This window comes from Myotis daubentonii, chromosome 13, assembly GCF_963259705.1.
Source record: "Myotis daubentonii chromosome 13, mMyoDau2.1, whole genome shotgun sequence".
Lineage (NCBI taxonomy): Eukaryota > Metazoa > Chordata > Mammalia > Chiroptera > Vespertilionidae > Myotis > Myotis daubentonii.
Window position 1 is genome coordinate 20,681,140 of NC_081852.1, and position 23,768 is coordinate 20,704,907.

The 23,768-nt window shown below is 56.3% G+C and overlaps 1 protein-coding gene across 3 annotated transcripts; it reads left to right on the forward strand.

The window, feature by feature from the left end:
• The first annotated feature begins 4,652 nt into the window (after positions 1–4,652).
• On the forward strand, positions 4,653–21,903 carry DNAJB12 (DnaJ heat shock protein family (Hsp40) member B12). Of its 3 annotated transcripts, none has more exons than XM_059662427.1 (9): positions 4,653–4,902; positions 12,017–12,200; positions 13,645–13,790; positions 15,158–15,343; positions 15,460–15,539; positions 16,530–16,639; positions 18,215–18,387; positions 18,856–18,953; positions 20,120–21,903. In XM_059662427.1, exons 1-9 carry the CDS (start codon positions 4,770–4,772, stop codon positions 20,147–20,149), a joined length of 1,140 nt encoding a protein of 379 aa, XP_059518410.1. In that variant the 5' UTR covers positions 4,653–4,769; the 3' UTR covers positions 20,150–21,903. The 3 variants fall into 3 exon arrangements, with proteins under 3 accessions (XP_059518410.1, XP_059518411.1, XP_059518409.1); XM_059662428.1 differs by having other exon boundaries at positions 4,656–4,902; positions 18,856–19,007; XM_059662426.1 differs by having other exon boundaries at positions 4,666–4,902; positions 18,856–19,001.
• Positions 21,904–23,768: the final 1,865 nt, after the last annotated feature.

A 23,768-nucleotide genomic window follows, 5' to 3' on the forward strand; every position in this document is an offset into this window, starting at 1 on the left:
TCTCCCTCACTCTCTTGAATCCATTCCCACAAGGTTTTTTTAATAGGTGTCTTTTTTAAAGTTTTTATTGATCTTTAGAGAGAGAGGAAGAGAGAGGGAGAAACAATGATATGAGAGCAAGACAGTGATTGGCTGTCTCCCACATGCCCCCACCGGGGATTGAACCAGCAACCTTGGAGTGCACGGGATGACACCCAACCGAGCCATACCAGCTAGGGAGATTGTTTACTGATTTTTAGAGAGGAAGGGAGAGGGAGAGACAGAGAGAGAGAAAGACAAAGATGTGAAAGCACAACAGCTGCACTGACCTCCACACTGTCAAATCCATTGGTCAGTTCTGAGCCCTCATATTGCTTGGCCTCTCTGTATGGTTTGCAAAACTTCCACACCCTCCCTCCCTCTGGAAACATTTGTTTCACTTAGCTTCTGAAATAACTAATTTTCTTAGCTGTCAGAGCTGCTTCTTCATTCTCCTTTCCTGGATTCTCTTCTTCTAGACCCCTAAACAGTGGGTGTGGCAGGATTCAGTAACCAGACTTCTACTCCTCTCTACCTACACTCGCTTCCTTGGTGCATTTAGTCCCATCGCTTTAAATACCATTTTATATACACTGATAATTCCCAAAATTATATTTCCAGCCCACCTTCTCCCCTATGGGCAACTCTATATCTTCACTTGATTCTAAAAGACACCACAAACTAAACCAGACATGTAATAGTCTCCCTACGAGGGTGCTGCTCTCACTCAGTCTTCCCTCCGCTTTGGTAAATGGAAACTCTGTTCTTCCACGTATTCAGGCTAAAAATCTTGGAATCATCCTGACTCCTTTCTTTCCCTCATATCCCACCTCCAATCCATCAGCAAAACCATTTTGTGTCTACAAAATATATCCATAATTTGACTTCTCACCACCTCCGCCATTGCTCTGCCCAAGTTACCATTAATTTTCACCTAGATTAATTATAGGAGTAGCCCCCTAACTCTCACCTCTAGTGCCTCTTACCAAATCCTGCTTGAGAGGCCAAACAATATAAGGACTGAGAAACGAGCAATGGATTTGGCAATGTGGGTCATTGGTAACTGCTTTCACTGGAATGGGAGGCATGAAAGCCTGACAGACCTGAATTCCACTCTAGAGTGAAATCCAGCACGCCCCCCATAGGGCATCCTCCTTGTTGGTCCTATAACTACCAAGTCAAGTTCCTGATTCAGAGCCTTTGCATTTGCGCTTCCTTTTGCCTGGACCACCCTTCCTCCAGGTAGTCACATCTGGAATACCTACTTTCTCTCCAGAATTCAACTTTCCACTTAAAACAAAGCGTCTGATTTTAAAAAACAAACTACAACAAAAAACGGTGACCCTTCAGTCGGTGGGCCAAGGACAATGCTCTATCCACTTAGCCAAACTGGCCAGGGCTCCCTTCATTTTTAAAGTCTGTGACTTTAATGATATCTACAGATTTCCCTTTATTATATAATACAGCACAGTCACATGATCCAAGGTTTAGGATATGGACATCTTTAGGGAGCCTTCTGCCTACCCCAAATAAGTAATATTGTTGAAATAAAATCAGAGTAACATCAACATGTTTACAGAAAAAAAGCCTACTCCTTATTCTTTCCACCTGATTCCTTACCTATCCTTACCAGCTAACCACTATTTTTAGTTTCTTGTGTATTCTTCCAGAGTTGTTTTTTATAAACTATGAATGTTGGGGTCCAACCCCAGCAGGTCCAGGGGTTCCCAAAGGTGTGGACAGAGGCTACGTTCAGGTGATCATCATGGTTGGGTTCTCTTTTTTATTGTCCTATTACATCTATATTTATACTATTTGATCCCATAAGCATGCCTCTATAATTACATCATGGTATGTTTTGGGTCACATTCTACAATTCCTTGTTTCTTATCAGACCTTAGCCAAAAATCCTGTCTCTATCTAGTTCTGTTGGTTTTAATCTTGTCTAGGTTAATCTCTGTGTTCCATTACAAGGGCTATTCCAAGGTCACTGCTCTACTGATAAGCTACAAGGAAGTGACTGAAGGAGATTATCTTACCCAGTAAAGGTTATGTCCTCCCAGCCTCGCTGCTTGCCTTCCCTGGGACTGCCCTGTGTCCGTGGGTCTCCAGGGGTATAGGCTTTGGTGCTTTCCCTGGTGGGCAGACCCCTGGGGATGTGGGCCCAACAAGTCCCAAATTTATTGCCAACAGTCTTAGTCCAAGTTCTTCATAAGTAGTACCTGGTATTTCTGTAACACTAGGGGGATTTACTGATTTATTCTCTTCCTTAGTCCTGTTAACCCCTAACCTGGGGAAACAACCTTTCTCGGAGAGGTGGTCCTGGTTAAAACACATAGCGCTAAAAGGGGGAGCAAACATATGTCATATACGCCAGGTCCCTTGAAAGATAAGCTGTGCAGATGTTTCTTCCCTGCAGCGACTGCGTCAAGCAGCAAGGGTGGACCGGCTTCCAGCATATGAATATGAATACTATTCTCCTCCCTAGTTACATTGAAGGTGTACTATTGCAGCTTGCTTTTATTTTTTTTTAAATTGAATGTCACTTGGAGATGTTTTCCTTACAGTGCATGGAGGAAGTTCTTCATCCATCTCTATAAAGCACGGTACTCCATAAATGGGTACTATAATGTGACCCTGCCTCCTGCTGATCTGTTTCCAATATTCTGCCACATAATCAATAGCTGTCAGTGACTAACTTCACACATTATTTCTTCCATGTGACCACTGATTGCATTTTATTTGTTTATTTATTTTCATTTTAGTTCTAACATCTCTAAGGCTGGTGACAAGTTGGCGTGGTGGCAATCTCTTGACACCCATCTTGCCTTGGTGGCCCAGCAAATGGAGGCTTCAGCTTGACTTTGTGAATGTGAGTCATTGCTGTACCTGGCTAAGTCTCAACTCCTCCAAAAGCGTCCTCAGCTTTTCTGTAGGACCTCTGACCATCCCAATGTACTTCCATCGCTCCGCCATCCTCTCCGCCCCCGGGCAGCCATTGGCCTCAAGGTGATGTGAGTGGTACCCCCAGAGATAACGTTATGCCACCAGGAAGTGTAAGCTGCCACCAAATAGATAAATCTACACTAATAAAAGAGAGAAATGGTAATTGGCGTACGGCGATACCCTTTTCATTGGCTAATCAGGGCTAAATGCAAATTAACTGCCAACTAAGATTGGCAGTTAACTGCCAACAAGATGGCGGTTAATTTGCATATGTAGGCACAATGCAGGGAGGCAAAAGGGAAAGCAGGAAGAACCCCCTGCCACTGACAGTGATCGGAAACCCAGGGGGGAGCTAAGAGCTGGGGGGCAGGGCAAAGGCGGCCCTGGGGCTGCCTTTGCCCTGCCCCCCAGCCATGATCGGAGAATCAGGTGCCTTTTCCGCCCTGGCCAGTGATAGCAGGAAGTAGGGATAGAGCCAACGATGGGAGCTGGGCACGGTCGAAGCTGGCAGTCCCAGGAGCTAGGGGTCCCTTGCCTGGGCCTAAAGCAGAGCCCGCGATCTCGGGGCTGCTGCAGCTGCGGGTCCCCGCTGCCCGGGCCGGATGCCTAGGCCAGAGGCGTTAGGCCTGGGCAGGGGTGAAGCCAGCAACCGTGGGGAGCTGGGGTCCCCTGCCCAGGCCTGACACCTCTGCCGGAGGCCTCAGGCCTGGTCAAGGGGCCGATACGGTGATTGGTGATCGGAGGGTGATGAGGGTCAACTCCTCTGGCCGAGGCATCAGGCCTGGGCGGGGGCCAGAGCCAGTGATCGGGCGGAGATGGGGGTCCCCTGTCCAAGCCTGACACCTCTGGCGGAGGCGTCAGGCCTGGGCAAGGGGCCGATCAGGCGATCGGAGGGTGATGGGGGTCTACGCCTCTGGCGGAGGCGTCAGGCCTGGGCAAGGGGCAGAGCCAGCAATCGGAGGGGTCTGGGGGTACCCTGCCCAGGCCTGACACCTGGGCCAGAGGCATCAGGCCTGGGCTGGGGGCAGAACCAGTGATGGGGGGAAATGAGGGTCCCCTGCCCAGGCCTGACGCCTCTGGCCCAGGCGTCAGGCTGGGCAAGGGGCTGATCCTGCGATTGGAAGGTGATGGGGGTCAACGCCTGAGGGCTCCCAGTATGTGAGAGGGGGCAGGCTGGGCTGAGGGACACTCCCTGCCCCACATACCCAGTGCACGAATTTCGTGCACCAGGCCCCTAGTAAATAATAAATAAATAAATCAAAGCTTCTGGGAGAAACAATGTCTCTTATCAGGCCATTTAAAACAGCACCTTATACTCTCTATCCCTTTCTTTTCCTTCACAGCGTTCGTCTCTACCTGAAAGTCTGTATTTACGGGACGGCTCCCCGCCCCCTACACACACTGGAACGTAAGCTCCACGAGGGCAGGGGCTTGGTTTTGTCCACCACGGCACGCCCGCCATCAGCAGTGGGTTCTCAATGAACACCTGCCGAATGAGTAACTAAATTAGCTTCGTCTCAAACGCACAGCTACTACCGAGCACGCACCGGCACACTCAACAGTGAGACCCTGACTCTGACCCTCCGGCCCCGGAAACGCGGGCGTGCACCCGGAACCCGCCCCTCCAGGCCGCCCTCTCCGAGCGCGCACCGCCGCGCTTCCGCCCTCGCTCGCCTCTCGGAAAAGGAGGGGCGGCGGGCCTATGTCATCACCCTGCGCCCGCCTGCCCAGCGACGCGCCGGCGGCTGGCGCAGCCCTTCGCTCGCCCGGCCTCCCCCTCCCCGGTTCCGCGCTCTGGTTCCGCCATGGAATCCAACAAGGATGAAGCCGAGCGCTGTATTAGCATCGCCCTCAAGGCCATCCAGAGCAACCAGCCCGACCGGGCGCTCCGCTTCCTGGAGAAGGCACAGCGGCTGTACCCGACGCCGCGCGTTCGCGGTGAGTGTGGTGCCGGCGAGACGGAGGGGACATTAGGACTAATGGGGGGAATACGGGAACGGACCGACGGGAGCAGTTGGAGGAGGGGGAGGGGTGGCGAGGCGCGGCTACGCCTGCGCACTGGGGCGCGCGGTGGCTGCTGGGAGGTGTAGTCTTTCGACCCCACGCCTCTCCGGGATGCTGCACACCTGCTGACGGGGGCGACCGGCCACCTGAGCTTTCCGGGTGCTCGCTGCACCCTCTGAAATGCAGAGTTCCCAAGAATGAGAGTCGCTGGCAGACGGGGCGAAGGGGACTTGCCTGAGGTCGAAATGGAACTACTTTTCCCAAGGGGCCATTCGGTGGCCCAGGGCCAGGTGCCGGCCTGGGAAACATTATAGTTTAATAAACATAACTACTCCGACAGAGAGACTGGGTTCTAGAGAGGGAAAGAGGACTTCCGACCTTCGTGTGCCCGCGAAGGCGTCTTCATATCCTCGCTCTCTCGCACGTTTCCGGTGGGATGCCGGGGACACCTTCCCAGAACTAAGAGCCTCCTTCTCTGCCCCTACCCCTCCGCCCACCCCGGGCTCCTGGACGGTCTGCCCCGAGACCGGCTTCTCACTCTCTCCGGGAGCCTCTTCGCTCGCTGGTGACATCCCGGGCGGACTGTCTCGTCGCAGACGCCGGCCCCTGCCACCCCCACCCTCGCACCCTCGCACCCTCGCCTCCAAGAGTCCATCAGTGGCTGCCGCATGGGCGGCCGGGCGGCACCAGGCTGTCCTGCCGTAGAGCCCGGACTGAATGACGCCTTCCAAACCAGGGGGGCGGGAATTGTCTCAACTTCTCAGCATGTCGCGGTACCCGGGAACCCTCTGTTTTCTCTGACCTACGTCTTCTAAGCAGTTTCTCCTAATGCAGGGTGGAAGGGAGAAAGGTAGTCTGTTAGAGATCAGCGCCTGCAGCTACCACTTAGTCAACCGTCTGGCATGTAACAGGTGCGCGGTCTCATCCTGACTGCGACCATGTGATTTTTCCGAGCTTGGGTTGACTTAACCTTGAAAAATAAAGGGTTGGCACAGATAATAAGAATAACAGTAATACCCATGGAGCTTTTCCGTTGAGAAAGCTCTTTTGGAATGCATTTTCGCACTTGAGCTTGACCTATGGGGAGGCAGAGCAAAGATGATCTCTGTCCTATAGAGGAAGGCATATCTCAGAAGTAAGGGGCTTCTCCGGTATCACACAGCTAGGAATTGGGGAGTTCTGGGACCCTATAAATATTTGCTGAAGAAATAAAATGAACCTGGCGAGCAGCACCCAGCCTCCTGATCGTCTTGCCCACCTCATGAAATTGAGAAGGGAGCACTAGCAGAGAGGCGGCCTGGGATGCCTGCATTTTCCTGCCTCCCGACTCTGCACGTTGATCTTTTGCCCCGTTTGCCAGGACTCCTGAGATTGCCCGCTGGAGGAGCCCCAGGAAGTAAATCACACTGCCTGAGAGGAGAGCAGGGTGGGGTAGGGCCCCCCAGCTCTCAGAACTCTGTCTGACTCGGGTGCCTCTGGGGGCTCAGGAGCAGGCAGCCAAGAGTGGAGGGTGACACAGCTTGTGGAGAGCTTCCTGCCGGCAGGCCTCCTGGGCTAGTTCGGGGCTTTGATGGCTGTCCTTCCTGGGGCTCTGGCCCTGGAATTTGCTCAGGCAGAAGAGTCACCAGCTGCATATTTGTAATATTTCTGACATTCCGGAAAGAGTGTGTGCCTCGTGCTTCTCTGTAAACATCACCTTGTGCCCTCTCTGGCCCTGCACACTGAGCTGACAAGAACCTGCGGTTAATTTTGGCCTGGGATGGGGAAAGCTTGGCTAGAAAAATACAATAGGTAGTATTGTCCATACTCGCTATGTGAGGTTTGAACTTATTCCAGATGCTCATTCAGTGCAGCTGACATTTTTGTTTTGTTTGCAAAGTCCTCTGCTTGGTACTAAGTGGTTTAGCAGGGTTGGTCAGAAATGATCCTTTGCCTCAAGGAGCTTACGATCTAGTGAGGGAGACAGATTACAGAAAAGATAATATGGTGAGCCATAAAACAATAACTGTGACTAAACAAAAATTAAGCAGTGTCAGATGCTGAGGGCTTCTGTGTTTGAACTGTACTTTGGAGGAGGGGAGGAGACTTGGAGAAGGGCATGCTGGGAGACATGGGGCTGGAAGTTGTAAGGGTTGGAGGGAGAGATTGAGTGTAGCAAGATTTGGAGGCTGTGGGGGTAGTAATTTGATTGTAGAGAGAATTAAGTTTGGAACATAGAATGGGGCCAGATTGTGTAGATCCTGTCCTGCGCTGCCTGGGATATTCACTCTGTAGTTAGTGAAAAAACCATTGACGCTTAGATGGCAGGAAGACGATAAAGGTATTTTTCTTAAGAGAGACCAGGGTGAAGTGTCAGTAAGAGGAAGGAGAGACTCCAGGCAGAAACTGGTTGGCAGAGAGTTGCACTGAGTAGGTGAGGAGCTCTGAGGGCTGAGATAAATGCCGTCTGGAGGAGGAGGAGGTCCCTGGGTGGAGCCACCAAGCCTGGTGTGAGAAAGGGATGCTAAGGAGAAACGGGCGCTCAGAATCCAAGCCTGTGTGCCTGGACAGACGGCACGGCCAAGGAACACGGTGGGAAGAGACGGGCCGAGTCTGAGGTGCCGGTGGATTGTTGCTGGTGGGCTGTTCAAAGGAGCTTATAGCTTGGAGCTCAGGAGAGAGAGCTTGAGGTTCTAGCTGAAAGTCTGGTCTCAGTGTGACCGAGCGTATGGGAGTTTTGCTGGCTGAAGTCACTGTGGGAAAGTGTGGAACATGTAGAGGAGGTTGCTGCTGGCACACCCGTAGCCATAGAGTGAGATGGAGCAACCACAGGAAGAGGCGGTCCCAGGAGAGAGCAGCTGCCAGGTAGCCATGGAGCAGTGTGCCGAGGAGGTGGCGAGCAGCCCTGTCAGTTGCTGCAGAGGCCACATGGGAAAAGGACAAGTTGAGGAATGAAAGGGAAGGATCAAGAGCATGGAAGGGAAGTGGAAGGACAGAAAGAGGGAGGGTTAGGGTGAGGAGGCTCAGAGCAACCTTGAAGGGTCAAAGAACCTCACATGAAAAGACATGAGGGCCCTGGCTGGTGTGGCTCAGTTAGTTGGAGCATCGCCCTATGCATCAAAGGGTCTCGGGTTTGATTCCCGGTCAGGGCATGGACCCAGGTTGTAGGTTTGATTCTCAGTTGGGGCATATGCAGAACGCAACCCATTGATGTTTCTCTCTCTCCCTCTCCCTTTCTCTCTAAAATCAGTAAAAACATATCCTCAGGAAATGATTTAGAAGAAAAAAAGAAAAGATAGGAGGGGACTTGGAGCCCGTGCTGCAGGAAGGGATGGTGAGGCACCAAGGGCTGGACGCGTCCTGAGGAGAGTAGCCAGGCCCTAAGCTGGGATGCCACCGGGCGGGGCGAGTGGAGCTCATCAGTCCCTTTCTGGGACTCTGTTCGGTGCCTGGCACCCTCGTAGACGCTGGCTTTCCCTGAGGCTTAGGAATCATGGTAGGAGGCACCAGGGCGCTGATGAGAACATCTGTAGGCCTCTCTTTCCCCAGCGTACAAAGGAAGGGTTGGCCTGAATGATCTTGCAGCTCAGGCTGCCTGAACTCGTATGAGATGGCTGGCTCTGGGTCCAGGCTAAGTCAGGAGGGCCGAGGTGGGAAGGCCGCACAGGGACAGGGGAGGACTTGTTGTCGAGAGGTACTGGCACTCAGGGTCTAGGACAGGGATGTTCTGATACTGGTGAGGTCTAGGGTGGGGCTGGCCATTCAAGTCGGTCAGCCATCCTGAGCCTCACTGTGTGCTCAACGCTTCCACTCACCTGATTTCACTGAGTCTTTTTACCCCTCGGAGCAGCCCTGTGAAGGTGGAGATCCTACCTTCCCCGAGGAATTAGATAACCTGACCAGGCTACATGGTAATTAGCAAAAGACCCTGCCTGCCTAGCTCCACTCCCAGGCTCTCCCTACTCTGGCCTCCCTTTCCCAGCGCACTTTGAACACTACAGGTCCATAGAGCCTGGGAAGAAAGGTAACAGGTAACACTTTTTGCTGGAAATTGGGTGAAGTTCTCTAAATGCATTTACTCATTTACTCTATTAACTCTCGAGGGAGGTGCAGCTAAGTTAACGTGTCCAAGATGACCTTGCTAGCAAGTGGCAGAGCCGGGTGTGAACCCGGCAGCCTGACTCTCCAGCCTGGGGGTGAGGTGGGGCCGCCGCTGGTGGCTTTGGCTGTAGAAATGCTTCCAGCTCTACCTCAGCTGCCCCCCCCCCCCCAGCTTTGTTTCTTCTCCCAACTCCCCTCTTTTTAAGTGTCTGCTTGCTTCACTGGGAAGGGGCAGAGTCGGGATTTGAACGCAGCCATGTCTGTCTAACTCCAGATTCACATCCAGCTGTTCCAGCTGTACTCTCCTGTGACCCTCTCCTGTCAGCACTGTGCCAGTGAGGGGTGTAGCGGTGAGTCAGGAGGAGCCAGTCACCCCCACGGGCCTGAGAGGGGGTGTCCGGGCACCAGAGAGGCCTGCTTGTCAGCCACCAGGAATCCTCCATTCCCAACTCAAGCAGGAACCTTCTGTCTGACCCAGAGCACATCTGCTTCCCTTTGGGCTCTCTTTCTGCAGCATAGAGAATAGAGTGGCTGACTCCATGTAACTGCCCCGAAAAGCTTCCAGAATCTTCCCTGCGAAGCACTAGAGAGAGTCCCATCTCCTAGCTCACTGGTCGGCAAACTGCGGCTCGCGAGCCACATGCGGCTCTTTGGCCCCTTGAGTGTGGCTCTTCCACAAAATACCGACTTCTGCGCATGGGCCACGAAGTTTCAATCGCACTGTACGTGCACGCCCACACGTGGTATTTTGTGGTATTTGGTGGAAGGGCCACACTCAAGGGGCCAAAGAGCCGCATGTGGCTCACGAGCCACCGTTTGCCGACCACGGTCCTAGCTGATGAGCCTGGACCACGGGGGCTTCCAGAGAAATTGAAATAAGCAACTTCTTTAAAAGCCATAAAAAAATATCCCTAGCAAACCAAGCTCCCTCCCTACGTCCATCTTTTTTTTTTTTTTTTAATATATTTTATTGATTTTTTACAGAGAGGACGGGAGAGGGATAGAGAGTTAGAAACATCTCAGAGAGAGAAACATCGACCAGCTGCCTCCTGCACACCTCCCACTGGGGATGTGCCCACAACCAAGGTACATGCCCTTGACCGGAATCGAACCTGGGACCCTTCAGTCCGCAGGCCGATGCTCCAACCACTGAGCCAAACCGGTCAGGGTTCCGTCCGTCTTAATCAGCATCTCTTCATCTGTCGGTTCTCTGCGCTGCCATCCCCCGGTGCCTGGCGTGGACCTGGCATCTGGGACAACCTGAAACGTCATGGTCACGTCTGGTCCAAAGCCTGCTGAGTGCTGAGGCTGCCTTCCTACGCCTTGGGACCCCCAGTCCCCACCACCGCGGGCCCCCTCATCTTCCTGGCCAGCTCGCTCATCAGCCCAGGCCATAATATTAGCAGCTACTCATTCTGAACTTTACTCCATCGGTCTCCCTGCTGCGCGCTTGCACACGTGATCTCATTTCATCCCGTACCCCACTGTGAGGACACAGAGTCAGAAAGGTCCGCAGGTGGACCAGGGTCACACAACAGGATTTAGCTGAGCTGAGGTTTGAAACCTGGGTCTGTCTTTCTGTCTTTCTTTCTTTCTTTCTTTCTTTCTTTTTTTTTAAATTGACTTGAGAGAGAGTGATTTGTTATTCCACTTATTTGCATTCATTGGTTGATTCTTGTATGTGCCCTGACTGGGGATTGAACCCACAATGTTGGCATATGGGGACGATGCTCTAACCAGCTGAGCTACCAGCCAGGGCAGAACCTGGATTTCGCTCCTCTTCTGGAAGGGGCTCCCTGCCAGATTGGTGGTCTGGGCTAGCAGCATGGTGAAGAGCAAGGTCCCATGAGCTGGACACCTGGGGTTCAAGTGCTGCCTGCCAGCTTGTGCAGCCAGGGGCGAGCTGATCAGATACAGCCCCTCCTTACAATGGCGGCGGCGGTGGTGATAAGACCTCCCTTTGAGGCCGTTGTGAAGACTAAAGGAGCTAAACATGCAGAGCGCTGTGTCCGGTCCTGCCTGACATCGTGAGCACTCATCACCATTGCTCCTCTCAGAGTGCGCGCCCAGGGTTTGCTACGGGAGCCCCTGCACCTCCCTCCTGTGGGCTAGTCCGGTTGTCAGCTCCTGTGTATGGATTTCACAGCTGCTGACTCAGTGAGATCCTGAATTTGCTGCAACTAAGACAGCGGTGGCTCAGGGCACACTGTTCACTTGAGTCCTGGTGTCCTGCTCAGGCCCCTGGGTGAGACCCAGGTGCTGATAGCACAGTGCCCTGAGCCCAGCAAGGTCTGTCCCTCCTCAGCACAGAGGTGCCCTGGCTCCCTGCGGTGGTCGATGCCTGGTTTCCCAGGACACTGTACCCGGGCCTGATGGGGTTCAGAACTGGCTTTGTGCCTGAAATAAATGGGCGCAGGGGACTTGCGACTTGAGTGTGAATAACCTTGACCCTGTCTGAGGGAGACAGCTCTGCCCTCTAGAGGCTCTGACATGGCCAGCCGTTTGAAAATGTAAAAACAGTAGATGTTTATCCTGGCCCCCAGGGCACGCTCGGTGCCCCCACTCCTGCTCAGGGCTAAGCGCAGGCCTCCAGGGGGGTCCCCATTGCAAAGCACTTCGCCATCTCAGCTCTTAACAGAAGATGGCTGTTGAACACACTACTTTGGGATTTAAAAAATCTGAAGTATTAATAGTTTATTTTTGGGAACAGTAAAAAAGAAAAAAATAGTTTGTTTTTATGCTGAGTTTAAAGTGACCTATATATACCCTGCTGGCTCCTGAGGACTGGATCCTAAGAGAGCAGTGGCCCCCACAGGGTGAAGCCAGGCAAGAAGCCAGTGGCTCCGCTGGGAGAATACGCAGGCGGGTGTGTGGGGCCCGGGCCTCCCCCGGGGCCAGGTGGCCCCGCAGCCGTGACATGTGGCCTTGCCGGAGCAGGAGCCCTGATTGGTGGCCTTGCCTTGCACAGCCCTGATCGAGTCCCTCAACCAGAAACCACAGTCTGCCGGTGACCAGCCCCAACCCACAGACACGACCCACGCGACCCACAGGAAAGCGAGTGGGTCCGACGCCCCCTCGGCCAACGGGGAAGCTGGAGGAGGAGGCGAGCCCACCAAGGGCTACACTGCGGACCAGGTGGCAGCTGTGAAGAGGTAGAAGGCTGGCCTGGCGGGCAGGGCGGGCAGGGCGGGCTGGAGGGGGTGGGAAGTTTCAGGTCTAGAGCAGGCCTCGCGCCCTGCGCGTCCTCCACCTCTGCCTGTGGCCTGGGGGGGCCCTGGGACGGGCTTGAAGGTGAGCGGGTCCAAGTGGCCAGGCTCACCGGGCCCACTCCTTATTCCCACAAGGCCCTGGGGTACAGTGTGGGCATCCGAGCTCCACTGTCCCCTCCCCCCAGGCGGCCCCCAGCAGCGGCTGAAATGCTGACACCGCGGGCTCCTCTGCTGCTGGCCAGGCGGGCCTGGCCTTCTCACACAGCTCTGTTTGTCAGACAGAGATGGGGCATGGTCTCCCCCCAAGATTCTCCCCCAGCCCACAGCCCACCCCCAACAAAGACCCTTTCAGACCAGAGCCTGTGTGGGGTGACTGGAGACAGGAGACAGTGATCCTCCAAGGCTGGGGCAGGCCCTCGGGGCAGCTCACGTCCAGGCCGAGCGGCCCAGCCAAGCTCTCTTCTCCCCCGGCCTCCCCTCTCGCTGGCCTTGGGACCTCCGAGGCCGTCCCCACGGTCCTGGCTGCTAGCGAAGACACCAGCAAGCTTCAGCGCTGGGTTCAGCCTGCGGTGCTGTAGCATGATTGTAGTTTGTCGTAAAAACACACCAAATTTACATTATTCTGACCAAATAGGGTTTTGACCGGACAAGCCTATCGGTTGTAGCAATAGAAACTGACTGTGGGGAGTTAGGAGTGCCTGGAAAAGTTCAAGAATCAGGGTCTCTTCAGGGCCCTGAGATGGGGTGAGCAGACCTGCCCTGGCCTTTATTTTTATTTTTATTTTTTTTTTAGTATATTTATTGATTTTTTACAGAGAGGAAAGGAGAGGGATAGAGAGTTAGAAACGTCAATGAGAGAGAAGCATCGATCAGCTGCCTCCTGCACACCCCTTACTGGGGATGAGCCTGCAACCAAGGTACATGCCCTTGACTGGAATCGAACCAGGGACCCTTCAGTCCCCAGGCTGAAGCTCTATCCACTGAGCCAAACCAGCTAGGGCTGCCATGACCTTTATGTTGCCCATTCAAGACTCAGATTGCGAGAAGAGGAGGTAGCTGGCCAGGCCTGGGGCACACTTGCCCTGGGGCGGAGGCCGGTATTGGCAGTCCTTATGAGGTCCCCTGCAGGGGGGTGCTGTTAGCAAAGGGAAGTGGTTCCTGGTCTGGCAGACACAGCAGCGGCCCCTCTGAAGCCCTAAATGTATCCTTGGTGTTTCTCTGGGCCCCGCCCAGACCCCCATCCCAGTCGGAGCTTCCTGGGGCTCCCTAACCCCACAGCCTGATAGGGTGTGCCCAGAGCTGTGTGCTGGGCTGCTGCTCTGCGCCCACCTCCCCTCATGGCCCCAGGCCCGTGGGGATCCCCCACCCACCCGTGTCCCTCCCCCAGGGTCAAGCAGTGCAAAGACTACTATGAGATCCTGGGCGTGAGCAGGGGGGCCTCGGAGGAGGACCTGAAGAAGGCCTACCGCAAACTGGCCCTCAGGTTCCACCCAGACAAGAACCACGCGCCTGGCGCCACCGAAGCTTTCAAAGGTAAGCCAGCCCTGGCTCCTGGCCCTTCGGCGTTTGTGTCTCGTCCTTGGAAGAGAGAAGGGACTCTCCCAGGAGGCAGCCTTGGGCCCAAGTCCTGCGGCTCAGGGGCTGCCTCCTGGGAGAAGGTCCTCTAGCCACCTCCAGCCACAGGGCCTGTCGGAGCTCCAATCCGATCGCACCCTCCTGCCTCCATGCCTGCTCATTCCCTGGGGCTAGAGGAGGGGGCGGAGGTGAAAGAGGCCCAGTGGCTCCTTGGGGCCCGTCCTGCATGGAACGGTCTGCAGGCGTCACCCCGCTGCCTGTCAGCCCAGAGGAGGAAGGCGGATGGGAGAAGGGAAGCAAGGCGGCTGTGGTTCGTGTGTCTGCAGCCTGACCTCTGCCTGCGGCCCACCCCACCCGGCCTTGGGAGGAGGCCGGCGTTCTCCTTGTTCCCAGGGGTCCAGCTTCTGAAGCAGGTGCAGCTCTGACCAACTCCTGAGAGAGAGGGAGCAAGAGACTCAGGAGGCCCGAGCTGGGGTTCTCTGGAGCCCCGGCTCCCCACCTGGGGAGCTCTGCTGGAGGCCCCAGTGCCAGGCAGAGGAACGGCGGCTGGGCCCTGGACCCCAGGGAAGAGAGAGCTCCTCGCCTGGAGCCTTTCCCCGCCGTCCGTCCCCCTGTCTTCCTGTTTGCAAGTGGGCGTCATGTATCTGCTTGGCCCTGAGGTCGCACTGTGACCTCCACAAAGAAAGGCCCCACCCATCCACGGGCACCTCAGGAGAGGAATGGGGGAGGGGGACAGAGGGGGTGGTTTTCATAAAAGCAGAGAGCGGACTGGAAGCGAGACCCCGGGCTTGCTTCCCGCTCTGCGACATCGGCGTCGGTGGCAGACGCTCGGCCTTTCTGGCCTGCTTTCCGGCTGGAAAAATGGAGATGGGCTGCTGTTAGGGGTAGCTGGGATAATGCCCGCAAAGGGCCTGGTGTGTAGAAAAGGTTGGACTCTCATCATGCGGTGGAGAGCGCGGAGCCTGAGTGTGAGCCCCCAGGCTGCCAGATCCACTGCGAGGTGTTCCTGCCCGCCACCCCCACGTTGCCCGCCAGCCACCCCCACGCTGCCCGCCAGCCACCCCCACGCTGCCCGCCACCCCCCACGCTGCCCGCCAGCCACCCCCACGCTGCCCGCCAGCCACCCCCACGCTGCCCGCCACCCCCCCCACGCTGCCCGCCACCCCCCATGTTGCCCGCCAGCCACCCCCACGCTGCCCGCCACCCCCACGCTGGCCCAAGGACACCTGCCTCAGCAGCCTCGAAGGCCTGCGGGAAGTGAGCTGTAGGCTGCGTGTCACCCACACCCCCAGCACCCCAGGCCTGACCCTCTGCCTCCTTTCCAGCCATTGGCACAGCATATGCAGTCCTTAGCAACCCAGAGAAAAGGAAGCAGTATGACCAGTTTGGTGATGACAAGAGCCAGGCGGCCCGCCACGGCCACGGGCACGGGGACTTCCACCGTGGCTTCGAGGCTGACATCTCCCCGGAAGACCTCTTCAACATGTTCTTTGGCGGTGGCTTCCCATCCAGTAAGTCCCCCACCCCCCTCCCCACAGCCCGGCCTCACCAGGTGGTGGTGGGAGACCGGACGCCAGCCTCTGCCCTTCCCGGCAGCCCCCTCCTGACTCAGCCCCTCTGACCGCAGGTAACGTCCACGTCTACAGCAACGGCCGGATGCGCTATAACTACCAGCAGAGGCAGGACCGCAGGGAGAACCAGGGTGACGTGAGTGAGGAAGGGGCTGGGAGCGGAGGGGCGGGGTGCCTGGAGGGGCAGAGACAGGCTCAGCCATCTATTCTGGATGGCAGCGGACCCACAGCCTCGGCGGAGGAGCCATCTTGGGCCTCCCTTGCCATTCCGCCGAGCGACACCAGAGGGAGCCACACTCCACGCTGCCCAGAGGAGAGGGCCTTCGATGGCCTCATTTGGAGAATGTAGTGCAGGGCGTTTTCCACCTACAGGCAGTTCGGTGTGAGCAGCCTTTGTGCCGTTCATTTGTTCATAAGGCCAACATTTTCCAAGCAATGGAAAATTAAGCTTCATGGAAGAATTGTCAAGGATAACAATACTGGTGCTGACTCTTGTCTTTTCAGCCCTGAAAAAAAATGTATGTAAAAGCTATAGCAAGACAGTGCTTCCAGCACACTTTGAATGCCACAGAACAGCTAGCCAACTGAAATGAAAGCTGTGCACAGCTGCGGAGCAGTTAAGATTACCATAGTGTGGCCTTATGTTTTTGTTTGTTTATCTTTAAACGTTAATTTTGTGTATATTTAACATACAGAAGAGTTTTTAAATTACAAATTGTCACACAGTGAACTTTACTTTTCTTTATGGTTTTTTAACTGGCAGTTTGTAAATTGGTAAAAGACCCGTATGGTTTAACATTCGAAAAGGTCTGTGTCGTGAAAGCCTCCCTCCAGCTCTGCCCCCCATTGCTGGAGGCACCACTTTGCTCATTTTTTTGGCGTTCTTTCCCCAGTGTCTTTAACACCAGTGGCTGTTTTGTTTTTATCTGGGGAAGGTGGCAGGTGGAGGGGCCTCTGCATTGGGGGGGTTATGGGGGGGAAGGGAGAGAGTGGTGTCATGGCCTGTTTGGTAGTAACTGCCTCCCGCCACCTGGGCTCCACTGAGCTGGGGGAGCTGGTGGTGGTTGTGGCGGATGCCGGACACCCACCAGGGCTGGCTTGGGTGACCATTGGCTCTTCCCTCCAGGGCGGACTGGGGGTATTTGTCCAGCTGATGCCCATCCTCATCCTCATCCTCGTGTCGGCTCTCAGCCAGCTCATGGTCTCCAGTCCACCCTACAGTCTGAGCCCAAGGCCGTGAGTACCTGTGGCTGCGGGGGGGGGGGGGGGGGGGGCAGATGGGGACTTGGTGGAGTTTCAGCCACCATTGGGCCTTCCTTCCCCTCCTGCAGGCTCTTGGTCATAAAGCAGAAAGCAGCTTAGCTCAGGAAAATACATTTTCCCTGTTGAGCAGAAGTTCTTGATCTTTTTAGGATCAGGGTCCCCTAAGAAAATGCAGGGAAACTGCAGATCTTACCCTAGAACAGCGGTTCTCAACCTGTGGGTCGCAATCCCTTTGGGGCCACCTAAGACCATCGGAAAACACATATATAATTACGTATTGTTTTTGTGATTAATCACTATGCTTTAATTATGTTCAATTTGTAACAATGAAATTGGGGGTCCCCACAACATGAGGAACTGTATTAAAGGGTCATGGCACTGGGAAGGTTGAGAACCACTGCCCTAGAACCTTGTACCTACACAGTTTTGCATATCATTCCACAGGCTTCATGACTCCCCACTCCCCCCCCCCCTCATCTTATCTGCTGGCCTTGAGATCAGAATCTCTGCTCTGAGGTTCAGGGTGGGGGCTGTAGAGTCAGACAGAGCAAGGGTGGCTTTGAATTCCAGCTCCTCTACTAAGCAGTTGTGTGACCCTGGACAAGTTAAGTAACTTCTTTCAGCCTCGGTTTCCCTATCTGTAAAATGGGAACGTCTGCCTGCTTGTGAAAATAAAATGAGTAATACACAGAAAATGCCGGGCTCGTTGGACATGCTCAGCAGTATTTGTTGAATAAACTTATGGTCCCAACTGCCAGTAGTGAACTTGGGCGACTTATTTGACCATTTAAGGTGTCAGCACCCCTCGCTTATTTCTAGCACCTGACAGTGTCTGATGCAGAGCGAGTACTTCGCTTCTGTTGGTGGAAGCCCTCTGCTCCCACCTAGCGGCGTGGCCCTGGCTGGGAACCTGGCAGCATCCTCTCGGCCAGCAGGGGGCAGAGTCGGGCCACTGGGTCCACACCAGCCTGCACTGTCCTGTGGCCGATGGCAGGCTTTCCTCTGCAGCCGGAGCGCTGACAGGCGCAGTGGGCAGGCAGGGGCGTCCTCCCGGAGCACCGACTTCTGTCTGTACTGAGGCTCTTCCCACAGCCTGTGAGCCTGCAGTTGGAGCTGGAAAGATACAGCTCTTTGAATCCTTCCTGTCATTTTGTTCTAAGCCTCCAGACTGGGAGCTCCTGGCTAGGCAGGCAGGCCCTCAGCAGGGATTGGAGGCACAGGTTGCTCAAGTCACACAGCTCATCAGAGAGGGAGCCCAGACTCACTCCAGGTTCCTGCTTCCCTGACTGGGGCCTCCCAGAAAGGGGCTTCTCCCCAGTGTCCCCAAGTCCACGGGGGGTAAACAGGGAGCCTGGGGAGGGCTGGCCGTGGGCTGGGCCATTCGTGCAGGAGGGACACCCCACTTGGAGTGTGTGAAGTTCCTGCGCTAGTGTGGGAGGGAGGTAACTACTCCTGTGGCCTGGGTGCCCCCATCAGGGGCCTCGCCATCCCCAGAGCTGCCCTGGGCCTGGGGCCCGTGCCCACTCCGTGCCCGGTTACTCCTGGCAGGTCGGTGGGCCACGTTCACAGGCGCGTCACTGACCACCTGAACGTCGTCTACTACGTGGCGGACACCTTCTCCGAGGAGTACACAGGCTCCAGCCTGAAGACGGTGGAGCGGAACGTGGAGGACGATTACATCGCCAACCTCCGAAACAACTGCTGGAAGGAGAAGCAGCAAAGTGAGTGCGCGTGCGGGGACAGGGGGCTCGCGAACAGAGGAGAGAGCCCGACTCGTCCGGTGATTTGTGGGCCCCGCACCTGGCACTGCCCTGTGCCAGCCGCCTCCCAGCCCAAAGCCAGGCTCCACCCGGTTCCCCTGGAGACTCCCTCCCGGTCCTGCAAGGCGCTGCAGTCCGCCTGTCGTTCGGCTGCCAGAGGCACCGTGTCGACAGAGCTTGGGGCACCCACTGATTGGACATCGGCTCTATCTGTGGACCTTGGGGAGGCCGGACCAGGGGGACGGGCTCTGACCTTGGCCGGCCTCACCCCCACTCTCTAGAAAGGGGCCGCTGTCCCTGCCCCAAGTTGGGACCAGTCTTTGCGCCTTCAGGGTCCTCCCTAAAGGTCCTCTGTCCCAGACCAGACAGGGGCCCTGGCGGCTGCAGGAGGTACTGGGTGTGCCCTAACCCTGCCCCATTGCTTTGCAGAGGAAGGCTTGTTGTACCGGGCCCGCTACTTCGGCGACACCGATATGTACCACAAAGCACAGAGGATGAGCACCCCAAGCTGTAACCGACTGTCAGAGGTGCAGGCCTCCCTGCATGGATAGTCCTGGGCCAGCCACACGACCGAGGTCCAAGTATGAGCCAGGGCCGCCTCTGCCCTGCAACTTCCAGCAGCTCTGGCCCTGGTCATGAGGCCGAGGAGGGTGGGCGGGAGAGGGGGAGAGCCTCTGTGATGGCACAGACGCCTTGTCCCCAGCCTGACCTCCAGCTGCAGAGTTGGGGCATCTCGGGGGTGTGCTCGGAGACTGAGGTCTGCTTCCGGCCTGTACTCTTCACCCCGTCCCCCTCCTCCCTGGCTCTGGGGCTGGAGCTGTGGGGTCCCCAAGCAGAAGGGGAGCCCGAGGCTGCCGCTGAGAGCCACTTGTGCCTCCTTGGTCTGCTCCAGCCATCTGGTCACCACGGCCCTTCCCCCAGTGCAGCAGACTATTGTCTGCACCCTGGTGTTTAAGCCACCAAATACCCCTGGGCCCCCGGGAGCCCCCACAGGGAGAGCCTGGTGGGAATGGGCGGGCCAGGAGCCCTGCCTCTGCCTCTGCTCTCCCGGCAGTGGGACATGGAACAAGATGGGAGCCCAACAAAGGGCAGGAGCCATCAGGCTGGGGCAGGAGCAGAGGCTGGCTCTCTGTCTGTGTCGCTCTCGTCTGTCAGTCTCTCACTGTCTTTCTCTTGTCTGTCTGTCTGTCACTGTCTCTCATGCTCCTGCGCCTGCTGCCTGGAAGCCACAGGGATCCGGCCGCCCAGGCTTCTCACCTGTGGCCTGAAAAAGGGAACAGGAGGCCATGAGTTCAGGGTCGAATGCAGAGCCCTCAGCACAGGGGTGGGGGGATGAGAGGTGCTGGTATCAGACCACCTGCCTCCTGTGCCCCTGTGTGTGGGTAGCGGGCTCTGCTTCCGGCATTGCCAGAGGGGACAACTTGGAGTGTGGGCGGGGCCGGGAAAGTTCCTTTCCGTGTTGGTGCCTTGTCCATCCCTTTGCCTGTGTGCCCTCAGCAGAGATCCAGGTACAGACTCTCTGCTTTGAGGCTGTTTGCTTGTGCCTCCAAGAGAGTGGAACAGACGGCAGGAGGGCAGGCGGGTGCAGCTCAGGTGGGAAAGACAGAGGCAAGGAGGGCTGCCTGTTCGTGTGGGCGAAGCTAGAGACCCCGGACGCGTGACTGCGAGCTAACTGTCCCGCTCTCCTCCCCAGACCATGAAATCCCTGGAGAATTTTTGGTGACATGCACTGAGCCAAGGTGATGAACTGTATATTTAAGGAAAGACATAAAAAAGGAAAAAAAAACATTAAAATGGATTGGAGGCCGAACGCCACAAACTGTCCTCTCTCACCCAGTCACTGCAGAAAGCTCAGGAGAGCCAGGAGACCGCACGGGCTGCTTCCCTCCCTCCAGGCCGCCGAGGAGGCTCCACATCGCTCTCCTAGGATACGGAAACCATGGCAACAGAAGCAGAATGTAAAACTTAGCAAATGTCTCTGGGAAGGGCTGGGGGAGGGGGCCCCACTGCCTCTCTCCCCCTCCCAGGAGCCACCACCAGTCACCTCAGTGGAATCCAGTCAGAGGCGTAGGCAAGGATAGAGAGGAGGAGGAGGAAAGAGAACTTTCCAGAAATGTAATTTATAGATGCGCGTATATGTATATATATCTATTTATATGTAAATAGCACATATAAAGATATATATAGATATATAGTCTACTTTTTAAACTGCAGGGATTTGGTGAATTATTTAGCTGATTTCTTCCCTGATTTAGAAAACGGACTGTTTGGGGGAGGCAGCCTGGTCCTTCACAGGCTAGACGTTAGCCGTAGCTGACGGCGGAAGGAAAGTCGGTCAGAGCTTCTGACATTCCCCTCAACCCCAGCCTGGCTTTGATGGCAGCAGCAATCATGGTCGTGTGAATCTTAGGACACTGTTGAAGATTGCCAGGTTTACGGTTCAGCTGGAGGGGAGAAAGTGCCCTTAGGGCCAGGTGCCAGGCCAGTGCTGGTCCGGGAGAGGCCCCAGATGGTCCTCTGGGGTGAGACCACCCACCTCAAGCTCTGGCCAGCTCGATGGGCTCTGTCCTGGTGCCCAGGCGCCCCCTGACCCCCTGCCACCCAGAAGAGCAAGGCGGGAAGAGGGACCAGGTTCTGCCTAGCACCCCCACCCCGTCCCTGAGCGAGTCTTGCCTTATAGGTGCCACAGGGCACAGCTCCGTGTTGCCACTGGTTTTTCCTGAGTCGCGCACCAAGGACCCCTGAAGGCTCTTCCTCCAAGAGCCAGCCAGCTGGTCCAGGCCCCCCAGGCAGCAGCTGACTCCTGAAAGCCAGCGCCTGTGGCCCCTCTGTCTCTGCCTCCGTGGACATGAAGCCACCCAGCCTTCTCCTGCACTTGGGACAAAGGATGCATCCGAACAGAAGGGTTTCCTCATCCTCACCTTCAAATGAGGATTTTTTTTTTTCTCTCCAAACAGCAGTTGCTGCCAGGGAGGGGGAGGGAGGTTTTATTTATTCCCGCGGTGTCGACTGGGTCTTTTGGACTTGCCATCGTCCTCCCGAATGGTCCTCTGGCGCTGGGTGTACCCTCCATCGAGCCTGCCACCTTCCAAAGCCTTACTCCCCCAGCGGCCAGCGAGGAGGCCTCACCCCTCCCGGAGTCCCCCTGGCTCTTTTTTTAAAGCCCCCACCAGACAGGGTTCTTTCTGGGAAAGGACGCTTGGTAAAGGAACGCCAGGTCCGGTTTCTGAACAAGATCCTGCCCTGTGATGGCACGGCCACCGGCCCGGAGAGACGTTGAGAGCAGGACGAGGGCAAGAGTGCCCGTCACGCAGCCCTGGTGCTCTGCCCCACCGCCCGACGGCTGGTCTTGGTAGCTGTCCCTAGATGGGGCTGAGCCATGTGCAATAAGAACAGATCCTAAAGGATCCCCCGAGAAGCTGTACTTCTGGAATTAGAATTCTGAAATTGTACATCTATAAATATGTTTATTATGTGGTTGGCTGTGGTGGGTCTTCATTGAGCAAGGGGGCTAATGTTGGGGGGGGGGGGTGTTCCACGAGCACCTGTTGCTACTGACATCCCACAAGGAGGTCTTGGTGACGGGCCTGAATGTCCCCCTCACCCCTTGCCCCAGCTGACAGCCACTCGGGTCACCAGTGTGCCAGGGCTGACTCCATCCAGGCAAAGGGTCAGGGACTCAAGCCAGGACCCTGGGGTCTCCCACGCCCCTGGGCGGGCAACTGGGACATGATCACAACCTCTGCTTCTCCCAGTTCTTGCTTCCTCCCTCCCCTCGAACCCAGCTGTGAGCAAATCTCCCTTCTCGGCAGCCCCAGCTCAGGCTGCCCCGTGCAGGGCCAGGGAACAGCTCTCCCAGTCTCCACCTCTGGCCACAGCCCTCCCGGCCATCCTTCCCGCACCACCCCCTCCGCCTGCCCCCTCCCCCAGAAGGTTGGAAAAGTTAAAAATGAGGCAGCTCCAGCGGGGCTTCCCGTGGAGGGAACCGAAGGGCAGATCTGCCCGGGCCTCCCAGAGACAGGGCCCCGCAGCCCTGACTGGCGGCCTGAGGCCCCTCCCGCTGCTGCTGCAGCCAAAGGCAGGCCGGCGGCCGGTGGTGCCACCGCAGCCGGGGAGCTCATTGGCTGTCCCGCCCGGGTCACCGCAGCCTGCCCTGCCGGGTCTGCGAGCTGCCACTTGTTAACTGCAGTTGGCAGGGGCGGTCCCCACCCCCCCATCTACCCCACCCATCCCCCCCCCCCTCGGCGTGCAGCTCCGCCAGCCAGGGGGCGGGACAGACTCCAACTGTTCACTGCAAAAAAGAGCCTTTGACAAGTGTCCCCACCCACTGTCAGGTGGCAAAGCCTCCAGTCCACCCAAGCTCCTGGCATCTGCCAGCTCATCTCGTCCCAGATGCCCCCAGGTCTCCAGGAGCACGCGTCCCGGCCCAACTGTCACCTCATTCCCACCCAGGTGCCTGGGCAAAGCCACCTGGCTGTCCAGGGGCGACGCGCACACAGCCGTGCCGAGACTCACGCAAATAGACTGGGACACTGTCAGTTCTGGAGCAGCTCCGAGTGCTGACGACAGGTCACACCATGCGACCTGGGCGAGGCTGCTCCACAGCAGGAAGCAGGTGTGGGGTGAGGGGGAGGCCAGGACCGCGGCTCTCCATGGAGCTCTGCTGCTTGTCTTTGGGGGTGTGTTTAGCCAAGCAATCGTTCTGCAAACATTCGCTGAACAACCCACTGTTCTCAAGCAGCTCAGCCCCATTTGTGCCAAGTAGAGTGGTGGGTGGGGACCTGAGTTCCAAGGACAGTGGGGCTTCACCGAGGCGCTTGGGCTGGGGGTGGGCTGCCCGTAGAGGCAGGTGCACTCTCCCCCGGCGATGGCAAAGGTGCCCACCCAGGTGTGCAGGACAACTTCCCTGCGTTGGCATAACTTCCAACAGGCAGCCTAAGAGGTCAGCTGGGTGTCCTTGTGGGATCCACAGCCTCCCTGCCTGGGCGGGATCCCTCGACTGGCTGGCCGTGGGCCTGTCACAACCTCCCTCTGCCTCCGTGTCCCCATCTTCAAAATGGGAGGAATAAAACACCCGCCTTGCCGAACCGGTTTGGCTCAGTGGATAGAGCGTTAGCCTGCGGACTCAGGGGTCCTGGGTTCGATTCCGGTCAGGGGCATGTACCTGGGTTGCGGGCCCATCCCCACTGGGGGGCGTGCAGGAGGCAGCTGATTGATGTTTCTCTCTCATCGATGTTTCTGGCTCTCTATCCCTCTCCCTTCTTCTCTGTAGAAAATCAATAAAATATATTTAAAAAAACAAAACAAAACAAAAAACACCAGCCTTACTGGGCTGTGAGGAC

Excerpts from the sequence above, each read along its gene's own strand:
- DNAJB12 (XM_059662427.1), top strand. The coding sequence starts at position 4,770 with ATGGAATCCAACAAGGATGAAGCCGAGCGCTGTATTAGCATCGCCCTC. Across the intron at positions 16,640-18,214 it reads TACAGTCTGAGCCCAAGGCC|GTCGGTGGGCCACGTTCACA; the intron begins GTGAGTACCTGT and ends TACTCCTGGCAG. Across the intron at positions 18,954-20,119 it reads GCTGTAACCGACTGTCAGAG|ACCATGAAATCCCTGGAGAA; the intron begins GTGCAGGCCTCC and ends TCTCCTCCCCAG.